We start from the raw sequence: 22,098 nt of genomic DNA, 5'->3' as shown, positions 1-22,098 counted from the left end.
AATGGTCACACCAAAAGTTAATGTGTGGTTAGGATTTCATAAACATAGGATAATTGGTCCGTTTCTCACACCTCTCTTCACATGTTGCCAAACTATGCAGTTCCACAGATGCCTCCCGACATCATTTTCCAGCAGGATTGTGCTACCACCATTAAAATTAAACAGAAACAACATTTGGGTAGTGCACATAACGAGGATGTCAAAGGCAGAGTGCAGCTATAAATAGTCCCAGTAGAACTGAAAAGCAGCAGGAAATAAGGGGAGCCCCAAATAACATGAAGCGATGAGAAAAACAAAAAAAGACACTGATGACATGAGACTGACATTAATTTTAAAAAATATGAAGGGGTAGGGGCACCCTCTGAATGAAATATATGGGAAAAAACACATAGATTGGAACACCATGAGAAACGCATGTTTGAATATAAATGCAAGAAATAATCCTGAGTTAATAACGAGCATCAAAACAGACAGGGAATAGTGAACACAGGGTTGTCATAGCGAAATTGAATATTGTAATCCCCAAAACCTCGAAAAATAAGTGAAAAATATACCTATTCAAAAAAGCAGATAAAAATTCACTTGACACCTTCCTGAGAGACAATCTCCACTCATTCCAAATTAATGATACAAGTGTAGATTAGATATGGCTTAAATTCAAAGAAATAGTATTGGCAGCAATTGGGAGATTTATGCCAAATAAATTAACAAACAACGGAGCTAATCCTCCTTGGTACACAAAACATGTTAGAACACTGTTGCAGAAACAACAAAACAAACATGCCGAATTTAAACAGACGCAAAATCCCCAAGATCGGCATTCTTTTACAGAAGCTCGAAATTTAGCGCGGACTTCAATGTGAAATGCTTATAACAGTTTCCACAACGAACCTTTGCCTTGAAACCTGGCAGAAAATCCAAAGAGATTCTGGTCGTATGTGAAGTATGTTAGCAGCAAGAAAAAATCAATGCCTTCTCTGTGTGATAGCAATGGAGATACTATCGAAGACAGTGCTGCCAAAGCAGAGTTACTAAACACAGCCTTCCGAAATGCCTTCACAAAAGAAGACGAAGTAAATATTCCAGAATTTGAATCAAGAACAGCTGCCAACATGAGTAATGTAGAAGTAAAGTAACTTAAATCACTTAATAAAAGCAAGTCTTCTGGTCCAGACTGTATACCAATTAGGTTCCTTTCGGAGTATGCTGATGTCACAGTCAACATGGGTTTAGAAAACATCGTTCCTGTGAAACACAACTAGCTCTTTATTCACATGAAGTGCCGAGTGCTATTGACAAGGGATTTCAGATTGATTCTGTATTCCTGGATTTCCGGAAGGCTTTTGACATTGTACCACACAAGCGGCTCGTACTGAAATTGCATGCTTATGGAATATCGTCTCAGTTATGTGACTGGATTTGTGATTTCCTGTCAGAGAGGTCACAGTTCGTAGTAATTGATGGAAAGTCATCGAGTAAAACAGAAGTGATTTCTGGCATTACCCAAGATAAGAGTTATAGGGCTTTTGCTGTTCTTCATATATACATAAACGATTTGGGAGACAATCTGAGCAGCCGTCTTCAGTTGTTTGCAGATGACGCTGTCGTTTATCGACTAATAAAGTCATCAGAAGATCAAAACAAATTGCAAAACGATTTAGGAAAGATATCTGAATGGTGCAAAAAGTGGCAGTTCACCCTAAATAACGAAAAGTGTGAGGTCATCCACATGAGTGCTAAAAGCAACTATACAATTACAAACAGCTAAAACTGGAAGGAAGGCTAACCAAAGACTCCGTTTTATTGCCAGGACACTTAGAAAATGTCACAGACCTACTAAGGAGACTGCCTACACTACGCTTGTCCGTGCACTTTTAGAATACTGCTGCGTGGTGTGGGATTCTTACCAGATAGGACTGACGGAGTACATCAAAAAAGTTCAAAGAAAGGCAGCACATTTTGTATTATCGCGAAATATGGGAGAGAGTGTGTCACAGAAATGATACAGGATTTGGGCTGGACATCATTAAAAGAAAGGCGTTTTTCGCTGCGACGGAATCTTCTCACGAAATTCCAATCGCCAACTCTCTCAGAATGTGAAAATATTTTGTTGACACCGACCTACACAGGGAGGAACAATCACCACGATAAAATAAGGGAAATCAGAGCTCGTACGGAAGGATATAGGTGTTCGTTCTTTGCGCGCGCTATACGAGATTGGAATAATAGAGAATTGTGAAGGTGGTTCGATGAACACTGTGCCAGGCACTTAAATGTGATTTGTAGAGTATCCATGTAGATGTAGATGCTAGCCAAGCCTGCAGATGTTGCTGTTGGGTTTGACCATGAATGGCATATATTCAATGCCCTCAATACACTGCACGTGTCAGTCGTGGTCAGAACAATGTTCCGTTTAGTTGCGAGTGCATTATGTCGAAGCAAAGCAAATCTGATTGCTGGTGCTCGTATGATGGGTACTTCCGTGACCAAGGTAGCCAAAGTGTTTGGTGTTTCAAGAACACCGTACTGACGATTTATACTGCATACGGGGAAGTGGAAAATCATAATCCACTAACTAACAATACAGGTGCAAGTGTATGTTGAGTGATCACAAAAGCTGGTCACTGAAGAGGACTGTGGCAAAAAAATAAGAGGACGACAGCTGCAAAAGTAATTGCAGAACCGAATGTCGCACCCGTGAACCCTGCCAGCACCAGAACAACACAGAGGGAGTTCCATAAGCTGGGAATTGCAGGGCCAGCTGGAATTCCAAAACCCCAAGTTAGTGATGCAAATGCCATTACCAGGAAAATGTGGTGCCGAAGCAATGAAATGTGGATGGTGCGGCAATGGAAGCATGTTATTTGGTAGAATGAGTCTTGTCTGACACTGTTTCCAACTTCTGGCTAAGTTTACGTCCCAAGAATGAAACATAGTGTGGGTTCAGTGATGACACGAGCAGTCATGTCACGGTATTCCATGTGCCCCAAAGTTTACATTACTACTGTGGATTATGTGAGCATTTTGAATGATTAGGTCCTTCCCGAGGTATTATATTTGTTCCCCCATGGTGATACTGTGTTCCAAGACACCCCTGTCCACGCAGTTGCATTGTCCAGGACTGTTTTGTGAGCACGAGCACAAACTGTCACATCTCCCTGCCACCACAGTCACCAGATCTCTACATTATAGAGCCTACTTTGGAAAGAAGGATGTGTGGTTGCTATCAACCTCTATCATCATTACCTTTCCTGAGCTAGCCCCTATTCTGTGAGAAGAATGGTACAAGATTCCCTCAAAAAACATACTGGACCCGTATTTATCCATTCTGAGATAACTAGGTGCTTTTTTGAATGCCAACAGTTTTCCTACCCTGCATTACTGTGCTGTGTTTTAGTGTTTCCATATTTTTGTCCACCCCCATGTAGTTCCAGTATATGGTGACCCAGGCTGAAGCAGCATGTGATGACAAAGAAGATACCATAAAACTCAAATGGCATGTACAAATTCATCTGTAAAAAGATTAGGTGCAACATGTACTTAATAAAATGCCCCACAAGTATAACAACTCCTCCTGTCCTAAAACAAATCTATTATGGTTTTATCTATTCACTTTTGCAATAGGGAACTGAAACTGGAGATGGGCAATCCACAGTCTACATGGATTCAGTATTCCAGCTTCAGAAGGCAGCAGATAGAATAAATACTAATACAAGTAAATGTCAATCCTGTAGTGACTATTTCATCAAGTACAATTAACTGATTGTGTGTCCCTAATACAATTACATTTGTAGAAGATAATGTAGAAATTTGCATCATAAAGAGAGACATTCATCATTACAATACGCAAATCAGATGTGATCATCATACATTATGAAGAAATAAGAGCCACAGGTCACAGTCCACTTTCTGCTGGAAGACAATTCTGTAACAAGTTGCCCATGATGTAATGCAACTCCATGGAAATTCTTTGAAGGGCAAGTTGAAAGACTTAATTATATAATTGTTATTGTTACTACTACTATTATTATTATTATTATTATTATTATTATTATCATCATCATCATCATCGTCATCGTCATCGTCATCATCATCGTCATGTCATCAATTCATAGGTTTTTGTGCAGCAGGGGAAAAATTTTGACTCTTCAAGAGATACAAAATTTAAGTTTTACCTGAATGAAGTGCCAAAGTTTTACCTGTTACGTAAGCCAGCAGGCAGTTCCTTCTTGCCGACATCTGTAGCAGGATTCATACAAGCAAAGAGACGAAAGTCCTTGTGCCTTGGAACAGGTTGCTCATCACCTCGTTCCAATAAGCGGAGGCTGCCCACAGCTCCATCTTCCAATAGCCCTGACAAGCATTCCAACGTTTCTGGTGGTGCCAAGTTGATTTCATCAAGGAGCACCCATTTTCCTATTCATATCAAGATATAATTAATACACAAATAAAACCACAAAATCAGATATTTCTCACTTATATAGCTGAATGAAGATGTACATTGGTCACTGGCTGGCAAAGTTCAACTCAAATGTGATATTCCTCCCTCCTCCCCACCTCTATGGAAGGAAAAAAGGGAACTCACCTTCACGGACAGCTCTGACAAGACTTCCCTCGATAAAAGTGAAGGCCATAGCATTAGAGGAAATCTGCTTCTCTAGCCGTGACAAATCACCACTTAACTGTTTCCAGTTTGAAATCATAGTGGTAATTTCTTCACTGGGGTTAGACTTCTTACGTAACTTCTTCAAGACAAAAGACGTTTTGCGCTTCATCATAAGGAGTACTATTTTCCAGTTTCGGCTATGATACTCTCTCTGTGAAAGCAAAGTAAAATCATGAGAAATGGTTGCACCAACTACGTTGATATATATAATTATGCAGAAATACTGAAGCAGTGGACGAAACGTGAAACTGATGGGAGGTGAGTTAAAGTAATTACAATTATTATTTTATTTTATTTTATTTTCTATTATTTGCGACTGCACAATATCACTGGTTTCAGCTAGTTACTAAATTGTAGTATCAGATTGCTCTCTCTCCCCATTAGAAAATAGGCCAACGTCCATTAAAATAATGGACATTATTATTATTATTATTATTATTATGTTCTGACACTTGATTTACCATCATCTGTGCTCTTGATTCCCAATACAACATTGTCAAGCCTGAATTACAGTCAATTTTTTGCACTATGTTAAATGTTTTTGTTCATGATCGAACCAATTGTTGGTGAGGCAGATAGGTGGCCAGTCAGCCATATCCAGCAGCCAAGTGGAATTTGGGTACTGCTTCTCCTCTTGGTCCATCAGGCACTACAGTCATCCCATGAGGTTTTTCCGGATCTTTTATTGGATCATTTTAATTCTTCATTAAATGTATTGTTAAAAATGCACTCCAATAAAAAGAAATCATGTTAGTTTTCCCAGTATATTTAATCTTTCTGCCCTTTTTGGATAGAAAAACTGCTTTTTCATTGCCATTTAAGCCACTGTAAGATGGTATCCACTTAATTGCAGTTTGTCTTCTTCTGCTGCTTCTGCAATTACTTCCTGGATACCTTAACTTGAACTATTTTTGGATGTTTTGTGTTTATAACTGCTAATATTTGCTGCTCTGGAATAACAAAATATAACTGCTTTGTCGAATATGCGTAAATAGTTGTTTCGCTGACATGCAACTACGGTGGTTCCAACTTCACCTTCTAACTCTGAGTGGTGTGGTCCTACAAATCGACAGAGAGAGAAAATTTTGCTGTACACTCCTATGCCAATGTTTTTCTTTCTTTTTCCATTGGTGAACCACCTGTGTAGACGTGGAGCCACTGAACTTCAGGGTATCTCAGTTTTACTGTTTCCAATGCTGTAGCTCTAATGATTAATTTATGTTTCATATTTTTTTTAATTATAAATTATGTCTATCTGGTATTGCAACTGAGAAAGCAGAGTTGGAGAGAGTGGGAAAATACATTTTTTAACATCAACTCTTGGCAGTTGATATTGTATCTTATGTATTCTACGTTTTGGATGAAGCTAGTTTGTGTTTTCAATTTTCTACTATTATTGTTACATGACTCTTTATCTTTTAGAAATTTAATACGATTGGATAGACGAATTAGTTTCTCATACCTGAGCAGTGCTAAACTTTGAATACTTATTTCAAGAGGTTCTAACCCAGTTACAATGCTCAAGGTGTTGATTTTACTCCACCAGTTATAATTCTTAATGCTTGGTTCTGGACTTTTTCTAACCATCTGATATTTCTAGTAATAGCCACAACAAGTGCTTCACTACTGTTAAAATTCATCTTATGCAGGTTTTGCAGGTGTGTTGAGCACTGCCCTTTAACATCCCCATTTACTATCCCCAACCTCTTTACTATGCTGAGTCTGCTATTTGCTTTATCAGCAGTTTTATTTATGTATGTCTCCAGTTTAATTTTTGATCTATATGTTCATTCTACTGCAGATCTTCCCCTCCAGTTTTTAACAGTTATTTTTGGGTAAGAGTGACATAAAGAAAATATCTGATAGTAGGTTTTTCCAAATGCTCACTTCCCTAAGGTTTTCATGTGACCACCCTTCAAGGTAATGAAGTCAAAATAACCAGATCATCTGCATATAGTGTGGTTTTTACGTCTTACACCATAGATATGTATCAACTAAAATAAGACTGGTCACAGTACCTTGAGGAGCTCCCTTGCATTTACTTTAATCACTTAACATGCTGTTCATCTACATCTACATGGACACTCTGCTAATCACACTTAAGTGCCTGGCAGAGGGTTAATCGAACCACTTTCACAATAGTTCTCTATTATTCGAATCTCTAACAGTGCACAAAGGAAAAAAAAAAAAAACACTTATATCTTTCTGTGTGAGCTCTAATTTCCTTATTTTATTACAATAATCATTTCTCCCTATGTAGGTCGTTGTCAACAAAATATTTTCGCATTTGGACGAGAAAGTTGGTGATTGAAATTTCATGATAAGATTCCGCCAGAACAAAAAATGCCTTTGTTTTAATGATGTCCACCCCAAATCTTGTATTATGTCAGTGAAACTCTCTCCACTATTTCTCGATAATAAAAAACATGCCACTCTTCTTTGGACTTTCTCAGTGTACTCCATTAATCCTATCTGGTAAGGATACCAGACTGCACAGCAGTACTCCAAAAGAGGATGGAAAAGCGTAGCGTAAGCTGACCCTTTAGTAATCTGTTATATTTTCTAAGTACTCTTAGTATATTAAGTAAATATAATGAATCCGAGAAGGGTGTTCCTCAGATGCTTTGACCAATCTGACTCTGGCAAACATAAATGCAGATCACCCAATATATCATTTACAACAATCTGTTTCAATGCTAGTGAATAAGTTTTCAATTTTAAGGAATATCATAATGCTTAATAGCTCAGCAGAGACTTTTCTAATCACATCGTCACACATATGTTGTTATGGAAGTATGTGTTAGTAACTCTGTAAACTAAGGTCAGTTTTAGCTCCGTTTCCCCTTAACTTCAGTTTTTCTAACACTTACAATACACAAGTGACATTCACGTAATATGAGCTTGAGAGAGGCGCAAGTTAAAGGAATAAAATGGAACAGACAAAAGGAAGGTAAGGGCACAATGTCCCACAAACAACAAGGCCATTAGAGACTGAGTACATGCTCGGACTGGTGAAGGGAAGGTATCAAAATCAGTTGTGTCCTACTGAAGGAATCGTGCCAGTATTTACCGTAAGTGAAGTACGGGAATTGTGGAAAATCTAAATCAGGATGGCTGGATGAGAATCTGAACTGTGACCACCCTGAATATAAGTCTAATGTTTTACCATTGCACCAGCTCACTTGGTAATCAAATGGAACAACATACTGGAACAGTGGCAGAAGAATAACATTAAAACACATAACAATACTCGAGGTGAAGTATGGAGCAAGTAACAAATCAAAAATCAAGAACTGTGGGCCAACTTTCAATGGAAATAATGGAAATGAGCGGATGGCATCAACGTCCGGGAGGCCCCTATTCGGAGAAGTTCAGCCGCCAAGTGCAAGTCTTATTTCATTTACGCCGCATTGGGCTACTTGCGCACCGGTAACTTTCAATGAACTGAATTTTACAAAAAGGGAATATAAGCACTTTTTTGTAAGAAACTTGTGTTATGCCTGTAACATATGTTAAAACCTAGAAAGCAAAGCAGCTGTTCTATTCCTGGGACAAAAGCTTACTGGTCTCTGTGAACAACTGATCACATGTCACATTACACTAGAACATTAAATATTTTTAAATTTACAAGACAAATAATGCAGGAACATTTTAGGGCTGAATTACAATTTACTATACCAATAACAACTTTTTTTGTAATTCTTCAGGCTTTCCCGGTGAGACATTGTCAAGTTCATTAATAGGGTTTCTGCAGTTATTCGCGTCTTTCCTGCACAATACTTCAACTGTGTGACTCGCAGTCTTCTTCAGGTGCTGTTTAACACTTATTCCAGTGTTGAACGAGTCCTGTATTTTTTTCCTAGTTGTGCTAAGCGTTTCCTGTGCAGTCCGTAGTGCGTCTGGCACTTTGTCAGTGGTGTGCGCCGAACAATAGCAACGGCTGTAGCATTTCCTTCTAGCCACAGCTGTTCCGAACGCTGTGTGCGTACTTTGTGGCTATTATTCATTGTCAGTATAGCTGAATTCAGTTCTGAATGGCGTCCAAGCTGTGCTAGACGTTTTATCTGCCGACTAGTACTACTCCCTTTCCTAGATTTACTAGTTAAGAGGAAGGGAGATGGTACCTTCAGTCACGGTGTGTACCGCAAACCCACTCACTCCGACTTGTACCTGCACGCCAGCAGCTGCCACAACCCGCACAGAAAAACGGTTTACTCAGAATGCTGGTTCACCGGGCACGAACTCTGTCAAATCCGGATAATTTGGCGACGGAAATAGAACATCTACATTCTATGTTCTACAAAAATGGATACTCTTCTCGAGATGTTCAAAAGGCACTGCGCCCTGTATCGCCACCAGAGGTTCCTGAAGAGATACAAGAAGAAATGTAAAAGGTTGCACATTTGCCATACGTTGGGCCGATATCTGCCAAAATCAGCAGAATTCTCCTGAAACATAACATTAAAAGCGTGTTCCATCCACCCACCAAGATTAAGACTTTGCTAGGGAGCGTGAAGGATGACCTGCGTCTACAGAAACCGGGCATTTACCACGTACCATGTGAATGTGGGATGGCACACAACTGCCAAACGACCAGGACCATTGACATCAGGTGCAAAAGGGCACTAAAGGCACACCAGGATGAGACAGGCGACCAAGTCAGCGATTGCCAAGCATTGTATAGAACTAAATCATTCTATGAAGTATAATGACGCCAAGATTTTAACACAAACATCGAGATACTGGGACAGCGTTATCAAAGTATCTATCGAGATTCAGGTCGCAGAGAATCTCATTAACCAGGACACCCAACACTCAATCTTCTGAAGATGCAATGTAGGCAACATAAAGACCCCAAGGGACACTAGCATAACTATGGAATTAGGGGTAAGAGCCCAGTACATGTAACAATGGACGTACATGAAATGGTACCTCAGACAACAGACAATATCCTAGGGCGTTCTTCCAAGTCTCAGGCAACAATTTGGACAGAATCGGCCTGAAAATGACACTGCAGCCGCTCCTGGGGGACAAGAACTTCGGACAGAATGCCTAACATGGCACACCACACGGTAACAGAATGTCTCAATTCACAGGAGGACTCAAATGATGACAGTCGGCAGATAAAACGTCTACACAGCTTGGACGCCATTCCGAACTGAATTCAGTTATACTGACAATGGATAATAGCCACAAAGTATGCGCACAGCATGCGGAACAGCCGCGGCTAGAAGAAAATGCTACAGCCATTGCTATTGGTCAGCACACACCACGGACAGAGCGCCAGATGCGTCGCAGACCGCAGATGGAATGCCTAGCACAACGTAGGCATAAATACCGGACTCGTTCCACACAGGAATCAGTATCGAACAGCACCTGAAGAAGACTGCGAGTCACGCAGTTGAAATATTGTGCAGGAAAGACACGAATAAACGGCAGAAACCCAATTAATCAACATGACAACTTTTTTTGTGGCAATAAGTCAAGCTGGGAACAATAAAAATAAAAGGAAACAATCAATGTGTGGAAAATAAGTTGTAGTGACCATACACATTTTATATACTCTCATATTTTTGAAAATGAGATGGCTGAACTGGAAAAAATCTGTTGGTTGATTGATGATGTATGTTAATGATTTACTATCTGTATTGCATCATAATCAATAAATATCAGGAGAATGGAACATATTAAACATTTAGATTATTTCCACTATCACTAAATTGTCATACAGAACTCGACAGTATCTAAAAACAGAAAAAACTATATACTTACCGCCAGCTTCACTAAAAATTTAAGGCCATCTTCCCATGCAAGACTACGCACAAGTCTCTCAAATTTTTCTCTCACAGGTCTCACTATAAACTTCAGATCCATTGGTTTATAACTGTTAAGTCACAAAGGAAAAGGATTCATTAGGTACATTGGATGAAATGATTTGCAGAAATTACAAATGTTAAGATACGGTACAAAATTATTTTCATTATTTATTTCTTAAAAATGGTACGAGTATAAAACACAAATGGAGCAAGATCAGAGAGAAGTCACTGTCATAAATTACATGATAGAAACAAGTGCAGAACAAGAATACAGCGCAATAGCTATGTCTTCCCATGATTGAAATACCAAACAACAATAAGATATTTTTATTTGGCATACAACTAACAGGTTTTCTGATACATTTTCTACCCTCATAAAAATCACACATCAACATAACAACAACCTATTCTCACCCAATGAAATTTTCTCCTTACTAAAAATGGACTAAGTGTGACTAAAGTACTCTTCCTCTCTGTTTACATTATTTATTATCACAATACCATACAAAGACACCACTGCATGAAAGGCACAAGATATATTCACAGAAAATGTCATGGCTCATAATGATATCTCCTTTGCGAAATGAAATAACCCGAGTTAATGTATTCTTGTAATCACCAGCTAGATAGGAGTTGTATAGCAAGGCTCCAAAAGCATAAAATGTAGAAGTTTGATCTGAATGCTTTCCATTTTCATTTACATGGTGGTTCACTTTGGTATTCTTCAAATTGGAAGTTAGATAATTTTGCATAAACAGACAGATGGGTTTAAATTAATCAACACGAATTAATAAAATCAAATGGAAAGGAATAATGGAATTCTTTGTTAGTCACAATGGTCCACTTGAGTTGTTCCATGTTCTGTTTTTCTTTTAAGGTTGTACCGTTTGCTTCTTGCGTCCACCCAATACCTTTTTTATGCTTTCCTATTACAATTTTCACTTTTATCTCTCTACAGCTACATACATACTCCAAAAGCCACTGCATGGCATATCGCTGAGGGTGCCCTGTATCACTGCTAGTCATTTTCTTTCCTGTTCCACATGCAAAGAGAGCACTGGAGAAATAGCTTTATATGCCTGCAGATGAGCCCTAATGTCTCTTATCCTGTCTTTGTCCTCTTTACACAAAATGTACATTGGGAACAGTAGAATCATTATGCAGTCATCTGTAAATGGCTGTCCTCTAAACTTTCTCAACCGTGTTCCTTGGAAAGAACATCATATTCCCTCCAGGAGTTCCCATTTGAGTTCACAAAGCATCTCCGTAATATGTTCTGCTAACAAATCTAGCACCACACCCCTGAGTTAATTCAATGTCTTCCATTATCCAATCCAGCAGTGATCCCAAACACTCTAGCAGTATTCAAGAATGAATCACACTAGAGTTTTATATGCGGTCCACTTTGTATATGAGCTATATTTTCCTAAAACTCTCTGAATAAAATTAAGTCAGCTGTTTGCCTTCCCTGCTACCATTCTTACCCCTTCATCCTATTTTGTATCACTTTGCAATGTTATGTCTAGCTATTTAATTGACACTACTGTGTCAAGCAGCACATCACTAATACTATACTCAAACATTATAGAATTTTTTTCCCCTCTCATCTGTATTAACATACACTTTCCTACATTTACAGCAAGCTGCCATTCGCCACACCAAATAAAAATTATGTCAATTTCATCCTGTATACTTCTACAGTCACGCAAAAATAATATTTTCCCGTATATTACAGCCAACGGTCACAGACTGCCACTCACCTTATGCATCAGATCATTGATGTACACACAGAACCTCTTCAATTGTTTTAAGTTTTTCTTTAGCTGTGTAGGATTGACAACAAGGACTTTTGGCCATAATTAAGAAGTTAACATGTGGTTAATACTTAGCTTCTAAGGTGCTACTGAAGTATCACAGACTGAGGCTGCAACAATGCTACAGTATAACAGGATCTACTGCTGGAGGCAGAGCAGGACCAACCTTATTACAATTGATCAACACACCCCAGTTTTTGCCCTTAAATTTGGGGAAAAAATGTAGACACCTGTTTGTGTGTATGGTACACACCTAAATTAGATTTTACACGGATCAATTTTACTGTTGACTACGCCATAAAGCTATGCCATAGAATTTATACGGATCATTTTATCATTGACTAAGCCCTATGACTTCATTTTTCTATTTGTGCACTATGTGGCATGTGTTCTTCCTGCTTCCGAGGGAGACAGGTTTAAATCTGCCCAAAACCTAGGTAAAGGTTTGAATAAACTTTTGATGTGCAACTGGTTGGCTGATTCCCATTGCATCCATTATGCTACAGTTGCAGACTGCTGCCACATTCAAGATTTCAATATTCAATATATTTGCTAGACTGACACAAGAATTATATTTACATCATTAATTTTTTATTAAAGGGGCAACCAAAAAGTTTCTGTTTGAGCACGCGACATAGCATGACTCTGATGCAGGTATATAAGCATTGACATGTAGGCAAGGGATTAGTGTGGCATTCACGTCTTTCCAATATGCGGATGGTAAATGAGGATATGTGAACTATGGTGACATTACCAAATGCATGCAAACAGGACCAGCTTGCAGTTATTCTTTTCTCGGCTGCTGTGCGACAAAGACCAGCAGACATCCATTGGAGACTGAAGAACATGAGCAATTAAAAGTGAAACATCCTTGAAAACTGTGACAAGGGGTGCTATTGCTTCATAACATCATGCATCCCCATATCGCAAAACAAGGAAGTTATGCTAACTCGAGTGGGACACACTCAAACACCCATCCTAGAGCCACGATCTAGCCTCATGCGATTATCACGCCTTTAGTCCCTTATAAAGGCCTTGAAAGGTCAATGATTTCTGTAGGTTGAGAATGAGCAGCAGGGAGATACAGACTTTTTCATGCAGCAGGACACGGTGTTTTACCAAATGGATACCTTCAACCTGGTGCAGCAGTAGGATGCTTGCCTCAATGCTCACAGCGAACTCGCCCGATTGCTATACCGATTCTGGACTGTACAGCCTTTGAATGGAAAGTTTTCTATCATCGCTTACAATTAATCTGAAACGCCTCATTCAAAAGTAGTACAACATAGGCGTTCTTCATTAAGTTTCTCATTAACAAGAGGGCAATTAGAAACAGCATTTATGCATGTTTTACAATGGGATGGCAAAGAAAGTAAGAAATTGCTTCATGGGGATTAGTTGAAAATAACACCATTTACTAATCGGCCAATAATTCAATGTTACATCAAAGGAATATTTAAAAAAGAATCAAACTGAGCTCCTTCCCCGTACATAAGTATTGTGAAAGTAGGCTTTTTAGTTTTGTAACTGACAAAAAAGATGACTCCCGAAGTAGCAATAGTGTACATACTCTTATAGCAGTAATGACCTCTGGGGACATGCCCATCACCTAAAATTTGAAGATAAAGATACTAACCCTCCGAGCAGATCTGTTGTTTCACTCTGCTGGTTCATATTGATGACCAGTAGTGGATTTCCAGTTCTTTGTGCTAGGTGCTGAATGAGGAAAGTTTTTCCTGTGCCTGTTTCACCCACAAGCAACACTGGCTCACAAAACTGTATTGCACGGGCTACTCCTTCAAGAAGTCGAACCACGGGTGGGACAAGGGCAATTCGCTGGGCACGTTGGATTGCAATCTCTGTAGAAACAAAAAGGGATACTGGTTAAATAATTACTAATTTCACACATCTATATATTTTTTAAATTTCTTTTCAGTAATAGAATATTACATCCGTAAAAGTTAAGCATAACAAACAAATATGGATTAGCACTTTCACTGGATATAATTACCCCACCAGCCTAATTCAAATGCAGATTTCCTGTGCCATCACATCCAATCCTGGTATTGTTGAGCCCTCAAAAAAACTACATAGAAGTAAACCTCTTGCCACTCTATAATATCCTGGTCTGGAATTTGTTAATCCGCTACTTTGACACAGCTGTGACTTCCTAAAATCATGCCCTAAAATTAGGTCTATTCTCTCTGATATTTTGCCCACCACACCTATAATAGCTTTTTGTCATTCTCCCAATCTCCTCAATATTCTTGTCAGACCCTAATGCTCCTTCTGCACAAATCTATCTATCCTATAGCTCCTACTCCTGTGACCGCCCCCACTGTTGGCAAAACATATGCTATTAAAGGGAGAACACCTGTGAAACTACATGTCGTGTACCAGCTGTTCCATAAACACTGTTTGGCCTTCTACATTGATATCACTAGCACCTTGTTACTTGTTACAATGAATGGGCACAGACAGAGGGTGTACACTGGCAACCTAATATTATGTCATAGAGCAAGCTCTACAACATGACAGTCATGCCTGTGATGCCTGTTTTACCACAAGTGGCATCTAGATTCCACCCACACACCAGTTTCTCAGAACTATGCAGGTAGGCATTGGCTTTATAACATGTACTCGCTTCTTGCCATAATTTATGTTAATTTCTTCAGTCACAGCATTTCTACGCTCCCTTTTAGTTTTCTCTGTCTTTTATTTTCTGACCTGACTATTCTCCCAATCCCCCTTTCCCCACAAGTACACCACGTATAATGCACTTACCTTGCCACTCTTATTAACTCTTGTACAATGTTTTGTCAGTAATCTCCATCTTGTTTATTATCCTATCTTCCACCTTTAAGCACCTCCAGTGCAGTCCCCGAAAATCAGTCTTTCCTTCTCATCCTCCCCTCTACGTCTCCCTGATCTGAGGTTCTGGGTGACTTCACCGGAACTCTCCACTTCTCATAAAAGTCACCAATCTTTTTCCTTCATCCCTCTTCCTTTCCTTTCAACCCTTCTGCCAGAAAGAGCTGTCGACTCTAGAAACTTGCACATTTCCTTAACTTTTATGCGGTTTTATCCTGCCGCCACTTGGCGAGCAGATTTTTTTTATCTACCCAGTTATATTACAACTCAAATTGTGTATTACTTGTCAAAGTCAGGTTTAGATTTTCCACCCGACCCATCTAATTTACATTTTCAAAGAATGGAAAGACCAGTATGGTATATTAACAATATTATGAAAAGTACAGATCGCTACTCACCATAAACATAACAGATTGAGTTGTAGACACACACAACAAAAAATGCTATTACACACCGAGTTTTCGGCCACAGCCTTCTTCAGAAAGAACACACACATTCGCACACCACACGCTAAATTGTGACTGTTGTTCACCTGCTACTTAATATACACATTATCCTCGATACAATAATGGAGAATCCTGGGTGAGACACACACAATAATATGAGTAAAGACAGCCACTTGGTACATAGAAGTAACACTGCACAGTCAACAGGCACATAACAAGGTTTGACAATGCAAAGCCAACATTAATGTACACTCTTGTCTTTAATGGAAACAAATCACGGTATTCAATAACTTTCTGTGGGCATTTCTGCACATCTAGTTGACATTTAACTCACTCAATTGTGTATGTATCAACAGAACACAATGTTATGTGCACAAAATCCTGGGAATGCAACTAAATGGTATTTGAACAAAATCTACTCAGTTTTCAAGCTCTCCGCCACTAAAATTTCAACTTAGAACTTGATGCTGTTACTTTAGTATGTTGGAGACTACAGTTGTTTGTGTTCAGATTCACAGTTGGTGAAGACGTGCACATGCTATGAATGGGAAGAAAGAAAAAAAAACAATGTTGCTGTGAATACTGATAATATTATTGTTGTGCCAACATTGCATGCATAGATGTGTACCAAGTTGCTGCTTCATGTAACAGTACTTGATCACATTGCTGACTGACACAGCAACAAATTGATGACATTATTTAGAGAGTCAGAGAAAGATTTTGACTTCAGATTTGATCCAGAATCACCACATTTATGAAGTCATTTACCAACTTAAGTTGTAACTAATGGGCCCCACAAATACATTGTTCGCCGGCCGCGGTGGTCGTGCGGTTCTAGCGCTGCAGTCCGGAACCGCAGGACTGCTACGGTCGCAGGTTCGAATCCTGCCTCGGGCATGGATGTGTGTGATGTCCTTAGGTTAGTTAGGTTTAAGTAGTTCTAAGTTCTAGGGGACTGATGATCTAAGATGTTAAGTCCCATAGTGCTCAGAGCCATTTGAAATACATTGTTCCTGGACAGATTTCTGCTACACTGCCATCACATTAAAAATCTTCAATCTGGGAATATTATTCCTACAAGCTCAGCAATATCACTTACCATCAGTTTTCTTCTTCAGCAGTGTGGCTCGTCCAACTGTAATCTGACGATCTGTTTCAGAAATTGTGGGCTTATGTACATTAAGATAATTATCTGCATCCACAAGCACACTCAAGAAACTCCCCACAGCTTTAGCACCAGCAATACGCACATCTGCAAAGAAAAGACAGAAGAAAGTTGTATTCTACACATTCTGCTGATTCTTTCAGACTATATTTGCATGAGAATATTTTAAATTAAACACAGGGTGATACAACAAGGACTTAATAACTTTGCAATTGTATTTAAATCTATTGTGATGACTCAGAGAGCTAGTTTTGTTGCCATAATTTAATTCTGACTCAAACAATGGCATAATATTAAATCACACCACTGCAAAGACTAGAAATAGTCACTGCAAAGTGGCTACTTTCACTGTTTGCAAATGCATTTGTTGTGTTTTGATTCGGCAAGTCAATTCTGTGTGAAAATGCAATGTAATATCTGTATCAGACACGGTATGTATCTTTTCATCAGGTCTACTCTTTATGAATGGTGTCAGTGGTTTGCAGGAAGTGGCTATTCAGTACATCATAACAAATCCTCATTGATACTGTGAGTACAAGTTGCTTTAGAGCAAGTAAAGGCAAAGTTTTGTTAACAATACTCCTGTTGCTTCTTAAAGACGAGCAGTTTATTGGAAATGTAGTAACTCGAAACAGCGAAACATGTATGTGAGAGTTGTGTTTGTGTGAATGTGTGTGTGCTTTCTATTTCCAAAGGATGTCTTTTGGCTGCAAAGTTAAATGTTTAGTAGTCTTTTCACTGTGCCTGTCTGTGACTCAATGCCCCCTCTAAATGATAAGTAGCAATCAATGCTTTTCGTATTATTGTTATTAAAACTATTTTCAGTGGTTTGACACAGGGTACAATAACAAATTAAGTACAACAATTGGCAAGCTAGTACCTGGTTTGGATAACAGTGTTTTACCTGTAATTTAATGTGGAATCCAAACTATGGGCAATTACTGTATGGAAAGGAAAATTAATTGAGAGAAGTATAATACAGTGCTGTATTAAAGAGAGAGAAAGACATTATTTTGAAATGGATAGATTGCTATTCACCATGTAGTGGAGCTGTTCCCTATATGTGTGTGAGCTGCATTTGCATGAATGTATGTCTATGTATGCTGTTTGATTTGGAAGAACAGCTTCTGGCCGAAAGCTTACATGTTCAGTAGTCTGTTTCTTGTCCCTCTCTATGACTCAACATCTCCATGGGGAGTAACAATCTATCCTGTTCATAATATTGTCATTATTCCATCCCGCATTTTCCACTGTTTGAATATGAGAGCTGGTTAGTACTTACCTTCCAGAACTTACAAACGCAGTATTATGGAGTAACTCCATTTGCTATAATTCTACTCCATAGACAACTAAGGTTTTTTTTTCTGTTTTTCTGCATTACACTGGTAGTAAATGCTCCACTATTACTGAAACTATCAAAATTCTTACCTAGTTGATATTTCATTACACTTCATTATTCACCTGTTTACCTGAATTGTGCTAATTCCAATGGTACTCTTGGCTGATCATAAAACATTTTTTCTCACGGCTAAGATTCACATTCATGTACCACATTGTAAAAGATATTATATTTGCCATTAATTTGTACAATCAAAGATGAATATAATGGCTTTTAAAAAATAAAACATTTTCTTTTCAGTTAAATCTGTAATCTACAATGTTCAGAAACCGTGTGCTCTGAAAAATGTTGTGAACTAACAATTGTTCATTTCTCATAAGATGTAGCTCATCTGAGAGTTTCAATCACTCTTTTGCTTTTCTAGAGAGTCAGTAATTAAAAAGTTATTTGTAACTGAAGTTTCCCACCTCCAGTAAACACTATTGTTATGTTCATCTTTAAGCACATTTAATTCATAGAACTAGTGCCATAGGTGTGCTAACCTAGTCTTTCTAGCCTCGAAAATACAACTGGTCACCAGACTAATGTGTTGCTCAAGAAATTTTAAAACATCTAACGTAAAGTGTAATCAAAGTACTGCTTGGTTCACTAGAATACCATCAACATTAAATTTGACCTCCGTATCATTACGAAGTAATATATATTGATGAACTTCATTAGTTATTCGTACTCTTGTCCAAACACGGAAGCTCTGAACAATAGTTCCAGCAGTCTGCATGAATCATTGTATACAATAACACTGTGTAGTACCTTGTGTTATGAATAATGTCCTTTGTGAAGTACTTTGAGTCAGCCCTGATAGCCAACATCTCTGCATAAAATGCATGAAAAGCTTCAGTGTCTCACTCTGAGAACTATTTGAATTGACTGATTTCTTCTAAACTGTGATTCGTGCAAAGATAGTGCGAGTAAAGACATGGATGCTGGGTTTGTTATGGAACTACTTAAAAAATTATTGCCATTATTTAGAGTTCATAAGATGCTAGCCTGATTTATTTGAACTGTATACAAAGTTTCTATAAAAAGATGATCTTTGTGATGTTTTCTACAGGCAACAAATTTGTAAATAAATCAAGTTTAAATTGATGGTGTCCTCTTGTTTACTGAGTACTCTGGTTACGTATCCAACCAATTATCTAATGTTCAATCTCATCCTAGTGGTGTTCAACTGGGTTCAGATCTGGTGAGTTGGGGGCTAGCACGTCAATTGGAATTCCCCACTGTATTCCTCGATCCACTCCATCACATTCCTGGCCTTGTGACATAGTGCACTACCTTGCTAAAAATTGCCACTGCCGTCAGGCAACACGATCGTCACGATGGGGTGTATGTGGTCTGCAACCAGTGTACAATAGTCCTCAGTCGTCACAGTGCTTTGCACGATCGCCACTGGACCCACGGATCGATACACGAATGTTGCCCAGAGCATAACGGAGCCACTGCCAGCGTGTGTCTGTCCCACCGTACAGGTGTCGAGGAGTTGTCGCCCTGTCAGATGACAGATTTGCGCCCTCCCGTCTACACGATAACGGAGATATTGAGATTTATCCGACAATGCACTGCTCTGCCACTGCGCCAACGTCCAGTGCTGACGGTCACGTGGCCATTTCAGTCATACTTGCCGGTATTGTGGTTTTAACACTGGCACACGTACGTGTCGGCGGCTGCAGAGGCCCGTCATTAGTAGTGTTCGGTGCACTGTCAGACACACTCTTATTCTGCCCAGCATTAAAATCTGATGTTAATTCCGCCACAGTTTGCCACCTGTCCTATTTAGTCTGTCTACCCTACAACATCCGACATCACAACCTTTGGATGTGGTTTCACCTGGGTCTTGCCACGTGTTGAAAACACTCACCACAGCACTCCTCACACACCCAACAAGTCACGCAGTTTCAGAAATGCTCGTGCCGAGCCTCTGGGCCATCACGATCTGCCTTCGGTCAAACTCTGATACATTACGTGCCTTCCCCATTCTACACACGGACAGCACACTTGCGGATACTACGTGCACCGCGCACATGTCTGACTAGCTGTAATACCCCGCTGTCGCCTGGACAGATTTATATCGACAGTTGTTCTAGCCGATCACCGTATACTTCGGTGTTACTGAGGAACGGAGCAATCGCCACCTAGCAGGTTAGTTATCTTACAATTGCCACGGGTCTTGTTTAAAAATCCTAGGGCAGAAAGAGAGGGCTGGGAAATGCTGTAAACAAGTGCCAGGCCACTCCAAAGTCGAGATGAGAGAGAGCTGCCTATTGTGGGGAAAAGGGGAAACAAACAGGTCTTAATGACCTGTCACTCCTTTCTAAGCTTCCACAAGCCATCTTCCTTTCCTCTTTGAAATAATAGTTCCATAACCTAGGATCAGCAGCTTCAGTTTTAAATTTGCCTATTGGCAGTGATAGAATTTCACCTCTCGTAATACAATAAGTCACGCTCAGTGCCACAACTACACTCGTAACAATCACGGAGAAAATTAACTTGTCAACGACATAAAGAGCAGCTGCTGAAAGGTAAACCGAGCAGCATAGCGTGTTCCTGTGAAAATGGTAGTTGATTTGCAAACGTTACCACACACAGGAGTTTATAAGCACATAGGAGCAAAATTTATTATTTTACAACTGCCCACCTTCAATCAAATAATTCAAAAAGATGACTTCTAGATACTAATATTAACATTAAAATGATTCATTCCTATCATTATGGTCACCTTTCTTGTTCTCGGAAAGACAGAAGATGTCCACAGCATCGGCATAGACGTTCAATGCAGCGTCTTTATTTCCCTTTGGACTATGTTTGTAAACTTCACTGCAGCGCACAGCCCATTTCAAAAGATCCCTAAGGGCCAAAAACGCAATTAGTTCTACATATCTGAAACACATCGACTGGCAGAACTAACAAGTGCATCTACTTCATAATGAAGACTTACAGTAAGATACATCAAGGTTACAAACTGATTATGTGAATCATGAGTATTCAGAGAGAGAGAGAGAGAGAGAGAGAGAGAGAGAGAGACTATTGTCTTGTGATTACACAATCTACGATCAATTTAAACATTCACTGCTCTTAATATTGTTTTAATTTCTTGAAACCATCAACTTAGTCTCCAAATTATGTTACAAAAAATAATTTTTTTATTCATGAAAAACACTCTGTAATGAATGACATTACATATAAATGTATAAACACAGCATTTGAAGCTCCAAATAATGAGTTACAAATTTTTTTAAATTGCTGATAATAAAATCCCGAATATACTTGTGCACTGGGCTCTGACTAAAATATCCTGAAACTTGAAGTCATCTTTTAGTTTCCATGTAGCTCTGAAGTCCAACAATGTATTTCACAACGGTTTCCTGTGAACATAAATCGTGGAAAAGTTGGCTGCAGCAGAGTGGATGTTTTTATCTCATACAATTGGCAAGCATTTGATGCTCGACAGATGAAGTGTCACTTTCAGTCTCTAAGGAAGTAACATTAGATTCTTCTTCACTTTCTGAGCTGCTAAATTCTATGTCAAACTCAGGATCACTACAGTAATCTTTTTTGAAAGTACTGCCTAAACAACAATATGGGCGGGAGGGGGGAAGGGGGGGAGAGGGGGAGAGAGGGGAGGGGGAAGAGAGGGGGGGAGAGAGAGAGAGAGAGAGAAAGCACATGTTTTGTTGTCAAGTATCCAAAGCTGCACACAGTAGAGATGATATCTAGGCCTAGTAACAACCACCTCAAGCAAAACACGACAGCCAGGCTACAAATGTAGTAGCAGATGCTCTCTAGTAGCTGAACACCTAACTACGGATACAAGTAGGGTTTCAGTTCTTTGAAGGTCTTTTCTTAATTTGCCGGAATATACTTGGGATTGTACGTTTCAGTCTAAATTTAAAAAAATGAGTTAACTTGGTGTTTTATGTTAAG

At 39.1% G+C, this 22,098-nt stretch overlaps 1 protein-coding gene across 1 annotated transcript in view; it reads right to left on the bottom strand.

Moving 5' to 3' along the window:
* The window catches only part of LOC126203510 (midasin-like), a 311,918-nt gene that overhangs the window by 245,042 nt on the left and 44,778 nt on the right, over positions 1–22,098 (bottom strand). Inside the window, exons 9-14 of the mRNA XM_049937836.1 lie at positions 20,894–21,021; positions 16,713–16,865; positions 13,933–14,155; positions 10,439–10,550; positions 4,586–4,817; positions 4,200–4,416 (exon numbers count right to left, since the gene is read on the bottom strand). Of these exons, the coding sequence (XP_049793793.1) occupies positions 4,200–4,416; positions 4,586–4,817; positions 10,439–10,550; positions 13,933–14,155; positions 16,713–16,865; positions 20,894–21,021 (1,065 nt within the window). The remainder of the gene's footprint in view (positions 1–4,199; positions 4,417–4,585; positions 4,818–10,438; positions 10,551–13,932; positions 14,156–16,712; positions 16,866–20,893; positions 21,022–22,098) is intronic.

This window comes from Schistocerca nitens, chromosome 9 (assembly GCF_023898315.1).
Source record: "Schistocerca nitens isolate TAMUIC-IGC-003100 chromosome 9, iqSchNite1.1, whole genome shotgun sequence".
NCBI classification, from domain to species: Eukaryota; Metazoa; Arthropoda; class Insecta; order Orthoptera; family Acrididae; genus Schistocerca; species Schistocerca nitens.
The sequence above is the reverse complement of the archived record's forward strand: the minus strand, read 5'-3'. Positions and strand labels throughout refer to the sequence as shown.